Source organism: Cherax quadricarinatus, chromosome 13 (assembly GCF_038502225.1).
Source record: "Cherax quadricarinatus isolate ZL_2023a chromosome 13, ASM3850222v1, whole genome shotgun sequence".
NCBI classification, from domain to species: Eukaryota; Metazoa; Arthropoda; class Malacostraca; order Decapoda; family Parastacidae; genus Cherax; species Cherax quadricarinatus.
The window spans coordinates 18,276,686-18,282,869 of record NC_091304.1 but is presented as its reverse complement, the minus strand read 5'-3'; the positions used below and the strand labels follow the sequence as shown (position 1 = coordinate 18,282,869).

Below are 6,184 nucleotides of genomic sequence, written 5' to 3'. Positions count from 1 at the left end.
TATACCACATCTTTCTTCCATATACAGTAGCTTCCAAATTTATTTATACTAAGACTTGAAAATAAAAGATGGCCAGGCAAGAAAATGCAGATGTACATTTGTCTATATGTACTAATGATACAGGTGTGTATCAATAGTACATACAGACAATGATTTTGGGCATAATAGGACCATTCTGCGGGGGCGCTGACCACCCGGAACACCCTACAGGTATATACAAAGTGCTTATACGTACTCATCTGCAGGCTATCGTTATTGTGTGAGGCCATTTTTGGCTTTGATAACATGGAGGAGACTCTCTGTGTATTATTATTAGTAATCCTTGTTACTGATAGTATACAAGACAAACAAGTTGATGGCCAAGCCACATGTGCAGCATTTGTGTATCTTCAATGTCGAAGAGCTTCGCCTACACAAGATTCTTCTTCTGTCGAATATAGGCGAATATAACAATGAATACAGCTGAAGTAGTTCTGACGTGATCAGTCCATTATTATTATTATTAAATTCATGGGGAAGCATTATATCCGTAAGGATGATACAGCGCCTGAGAAATGGAAGGCTATCAGGTTTGATCCATGGAAGGAAAAGGCAACTCGAATTTAAAGTAGAATATCCTGACACTTTTATCAACATAAAACCCCACTCCTCGAGTTATACAACTGATGTAAATGCAAATCAAACATATTTCCAAAAATAGATTTATAGAATTCCCATGCACTAGACGATAGGGTCCAAACTCCAGGAATGTCATTTATCTTAAATGCAAAATTACCACTAGCACGAGAGCTCTGTATGCTTTGTGGTGTTTAGACTCAGGTGAGATCCCAGAGGCACTAAGAGCTCAGAGCATCTCTCCACATCACAAAGGGGATATTAAAATAAAGAATTTGTGCACAGTAGAAAGTCGCAAATCATATGGTATGACGTGGTAAACTATGTCAAGGACGTGAAGCTCGTGAATTATCGGGGTCCTAGTCAAAGGAGAGGCTGTGTTCAAGCAGTCACCCATCCAGTTACAGATCAGCCCATACGGTGATTAATCTGACTGACCAATGCACACATCCACAGTGCCACACACAGGTCAACATGACGCTATAACAGTCTAAGAAAGGAAAGCTTTATCAGTCACACAAACATACACAAACGCCCAGAGAAAGCTTAGTCGCACCCTGGGAGCCGCTGAAAATAAGACGAGAATTCAATTTCCTCCTCCTTTGAGGTGGCGGCGCGACTCCCTGTCAAGTTGGCCACTGTGACCCTGCCCACCCCTACTCCTACCACCTTCTTCCACCTTTTTCTTTTGATCCTTCTGCTCCTCCTCCTCCTCTTCCACGTCTCCATCCAGGTTTCCGACCCCCTCCTGATGTATCCAATTTTGTTAAATAATAAAAAAAAGGTCTCCGACCTCTTCCACTCTTCCTACCATACCCTCATACTCCTCCTCTCTCCTCCTTCCTGTTTTCCTTCTCCCTTTTGCAAAAGCACGCAAGATTTTTCAGTTATTAGATAATAGTAATTTGTAAATATAATGATACCAGGATTTTGAAAAAATAATAGATGGAGATGATTTCGCCAAGAGTGCGTCAGCTATTTGGACTGATATGTCATTATGACAGTATGTTCTCTCGCAAAATAGTGGACCTGCCCAATAAACTCTAAAGAAAACTTTCTTCACCTCTTCTTTACCAATCCCAGCCTCCTCTCATTTTCTTCCCCTCATGCCTTTCCTTTTCGCTTCACTACCACCTCTTCCTTCCCACATTCCTCCCTCTCTCGCTCACTGTCACAAAACTCAATAACCTCCCCCCGCCCACCTGAACCCCCTCACCAAACAATCACCGCTGCTTCTGATACAACGCTCTCCCCCACTTTCCCTCGCCCCTGGCTAAGTGGCTCCCAGTGCTTAGGAAATATGAATACGAAGATGGAAAACACTTAAAATCCTATCGTTGGTGAATAGGAGGAAAAAAAGAAACCTGGCAACAAAATATACGATCATAAAGTTGTAAGAAGTGAAAAAGATTTTTAGCATTCTCAGTTAGGAGAACAAAATGAGAGAACTGTAAACTTAAAAAAAGGAGTTATGCCGAAAACACAAAAGGATATATTTCCTCAAAATAAGATGATGGCAGAGTGCCGAAATGATATCTAAGATGAAGTAATATATGGTATAAACACTGTAAATTTTAAAACAATATACGAGAAACTAAACACTGAAGACGGGACACAACAAGCGTAGCTTTCATCCAATAACTACAAACAGAAAATCACAAACGTATAAACATGCAGTCTCACCTGCAGACACACGCGCGCGCATGCGTATATGTGTGCACGTACTGTATATATACATGCATACACATAAAATATCGCATTATTTGCGGTAGTTATCAGAGAAAATGTGGTTTTAAACGAAAGTTAATATTTTACGACAAAAGATGATCTTTGTTGCTGGCTGAAGGGCCATCATGATGCTATCACTGAGAGCTTCCACAAGACCAAGGAGCAGCTCAGACACTCGATCTGGATCACTTGCAAGATTACTATGTCATTCATGGGTCTCGAAGAGCACTCCTGGACTAACAGGACCAATTCCACATTACAGGAAAAGTTAGTGTACTACAAAGGATACTTCTATAGCGTAAGAATTGTTATAACAGTCCACGAGGATTCTTCCAGGTGGCACAAAATGATCATGACTGGACTGCGACTATTAAACTATGACCATTTCTGTGTCGTGATTTGAGGGCCTCTCCTAGTTATGGCTAGGGCCACTCCCAGGCTAAAAAGAATATTCCTGAACCATTAGAGATACTAGTGGACTACGAAAATCACCTTTAGGATAAAAGAATTATTTCCTCTTGTGTTACAGACATGCCTGATTTCAACAACAAACCTGACCAACATATTCCCATAACCACTGTTTTAAACGTTACATATTTTGTAATACTGACCCTCTTCGCCTGACCTTCGCATGGCAGTCGACCAGAGAATCTCAAATGATTTATTTCGTCACGAAATTCTAAGAACATCGGCGTGATTAAAAGCATGGATTATCAGGATGTCACAGAAGGTACAAGTCACCCAACAACACGCAATGTATTCTAAAATAAATATGAATTCAGAATTACACTTTTCAAATTAAAAAACCTCTTTAGTAATGAAAAGAATTCAATCACAAATTATCTGATGTTGGAATTAAAGACGACATTTCAGTTTTTGAAAATAGATGCACGCAAGTACAAACTTCTTAGTATAAATCTTTCCAATTTGATTTCTATTAGATCCATGATGATATCTGGGTCATTTATATACATTTTAAATTTTTTTAATTACCCCATCTATATAGTTTTTATATATGGATCTATGTACCTGACTGTTATCATTTGAATTTCGTTTATTTCTTGCTTGCCTTTCTTCAGTGTCCTGAGATCCCATTTTACTTATTGTCTTTTGCATTTAAATCATCAGCCTTTTGTGTTTTCCTTCGCTATTGCTGTATTCTTTTGATACGCCTCGCCTAATATTTCAGGTTTGCAGTCTTCACGCTTCTATGAGTCCTTGCTTTTCAACAATTTTTTTCTTCTTGGATTTTACATATATATATTTTTTTATGCTCAATTCCCTCTTGTGTATTTAACTTCTGGAAAACTTAAGTCTAACACAATCTCAAGCACAGGATATATACACCGAGAGGTGTATTTCTCTCAGCGTATATATTTTTGTAATTAAACTATTCTTATCTGGTGGAGAAAAGTGTAGTCGTCGATAGGTTTTAAACCTTATTACGGTAACCATTAACCAAAGCCAAGCTCAATCAATACTCTTCTTTTTCTCCATTAAATGCCGTGAAAACCGTCGTTAATTGGCTGAATCCCCGAGGGTAAATAATGATCACCGTGTGAGTTCTTACCTTTTGTTTCTCAGTCAGCTGTCTGATATCGTCAGCGTCGCCCACCACCACGGTCTGCTGACGGGTCATCTGTTCCATCAGCGTCAGCCAGTCACGAATCTATGGAGAAAACAAATATACAATTAGTTGCTAAACCAAAATACTCAAAATGATGATAACCGTGACGGAGATGACGATGACGACTGAGATGATGGTGGAGATAACGAGGATGACCAAGATAATGATAGGAAGAATGATGACGATGAAGGTGGCAGGAATGAAGCAGAGAGACTATCATCCAACATGAGGAAACACTTCGCCAACCAAAATTTCAACAATTAGTTGAAAAAAAAGAATAGTGGGCAAGACGTCTCCATAATGAAGTTACTTCACGTTACATAATCCATAATAAATTTACTTCAAGTTGCATAAGTGTCTCTTTTATACACTTCTTGGTATTATATACCTTAGCGCCCGAAATGCTGTGCTCACTATGGTCTTTCCAAAAATTGAAGTTTTTTTTTTTATATTTATAATTTTATTAAAAATAAAATTATTTGTATTGTTTGTTTGCAACGATAACAAGGACGATGATAATGATGGAAAGATGATCATGTGGATGACAGTAATACTGGGAATGACGATGATAATGGTGATAGTGAGAGGGATGATAATAGCGATGTTAATGCTTTTTATTATGATGCAAGGATGATGAAAATGTTAATACTTATAGTATAAGTGCACTTATAATAATTATATTCACATAAAAGTACACGAAAGGTATAAATGAAACCGTTTAATTATTTCCACAATAAATTGTTTTATGAAAGCAGTGGAGATTTACGAGCAGCATAACGTGCGTTTTGCAAAGTTCATACGCAGGTTGCGAAAATGAAAATACGAAACGACGCAAGATACAAGCCCAACTAAACTTGGCAGCTTGGGGGAAAAATAACCGTTAATTAAGAGAAAAAAAACGTTCACAATAAGAGGAAGCTGGGAAAAATGCAGACTTCATTAAGGCTCTGCAAAGAGGAGAGAACGAGAAAAGAAGATGAAAATTTTCCACCTTACTCGTTAAATAAATGATGATAATAATGTGGAGGACGAGAAAGTGATATATTTTACGCCTAGGAGCGAGTTTATTAGTTATCACTACACATGACCGCCTGCCACGTCGGGGCAGGTAAACAACCAACACGTGGATGCTGCTCCACTTAGGTTGAGCATACTCAAATGTATAAGTGAAAAGGGATGGATTTGAGGACCTGCCAAGTATGGGTGGGTAGGCTTGTTGCACTGTTTCTCTATTCTTATGCTATTATAAGTATGTACTTGCGGAAGTGTGGCAAACAGGTGAGGTGGGCTTGAGCATCCTATGCTGTGTGGGATATGTCGTGTTTTGTGGCGGTGTTGTGAGAGCGGTGGTGGTGTTAGTGGTGATGACTGGGGTCATCTGAACTGATAACCGATATCTGATGATAAATGTGATATGAGCGATGATGATAGTGGTGGTGCTTGTGGTAATGTGATGTTGATGATAACTGCAATGATATGAGAGCTGGTGACAACTGCCCCAACATGATTGTGTTGGTAATAACGATAACGTGGGGGGGGGGCAGAGAAGAGGTGAGCAATTTCTTTGGTTTGAGGGCTTGGCAAAACAGCTGTAACTACTGTTCATATTTCATTTCTACTGTCGGAGCAAGTAGCACTGTTGTCATCAATATCCAGAGATGCTATAACGGTAGAGCTTCAACGTGGGTCACCAAAGTTATCAGCAATGTCTAAAGATTCCTCTCTTGTTGAGGAATTAATCGTGAAAAACTTCACTATATATTTAACGATCCAGTAATGTTCACCACACCTCGTCGGTTGTTCACTCTCCACCTCCCACATGAATGAGTGCTTCTCTGAGAGGAACAATATCAGCAACTGCTGGTTAACACAAGCTGACCTAACCCTCCATTCCTCCTGCGACGGGTGTAACGTGGTGGCGAAGAAATTTGCAGCAGCAGCAGCGGTCTACGAGTGTGCGCACCATATTTACATAGCTCCGGGTGGGCGCCCTCAATAATCTGGTGCTGAGCCCTCCACATTACCATATCTATTCCTGGAGGTGAGAGGCTACCACCCTTACACACCCTGGTAATACCACTACTCATCCAGGTAATAGGTAAAAGGATAAGTGCTTCCCAGTGCCACAATTACCTAGGTCACTCAGTGATACTCCGCGTATGCTCCTCGGATCGAGAGTAGCACCCCAAGTTACCATTTAGTATCCACTGCGGT

General features: G+C 39.9%; 1 protein-coding gene across 10 annotated transcripts in view; it reads right to left on the bottom strand.

Annotated features, from left to right (window-relative positions):
- LOC128688508 (utrophin) overlaps positions 1-6,184 on the bottom strand; it is a gene marked incomplete at its 5' end in the record, with an annotated part of 1,206,544 nt that overhangs the window by 806,544 nt on the left and 393,816 nt on the right. For all 10 annotated transcript variants that reach the window (XM_070084560.1, XM_070084566.1, XM_070084565.1 and 7 more), the window contains 1 exon segment: positions 3,914-4,012. In XM_070084560.1, coding sequence (XP_069940661.1) covers positions 3,914-4,012 — 99 coding nt within the window.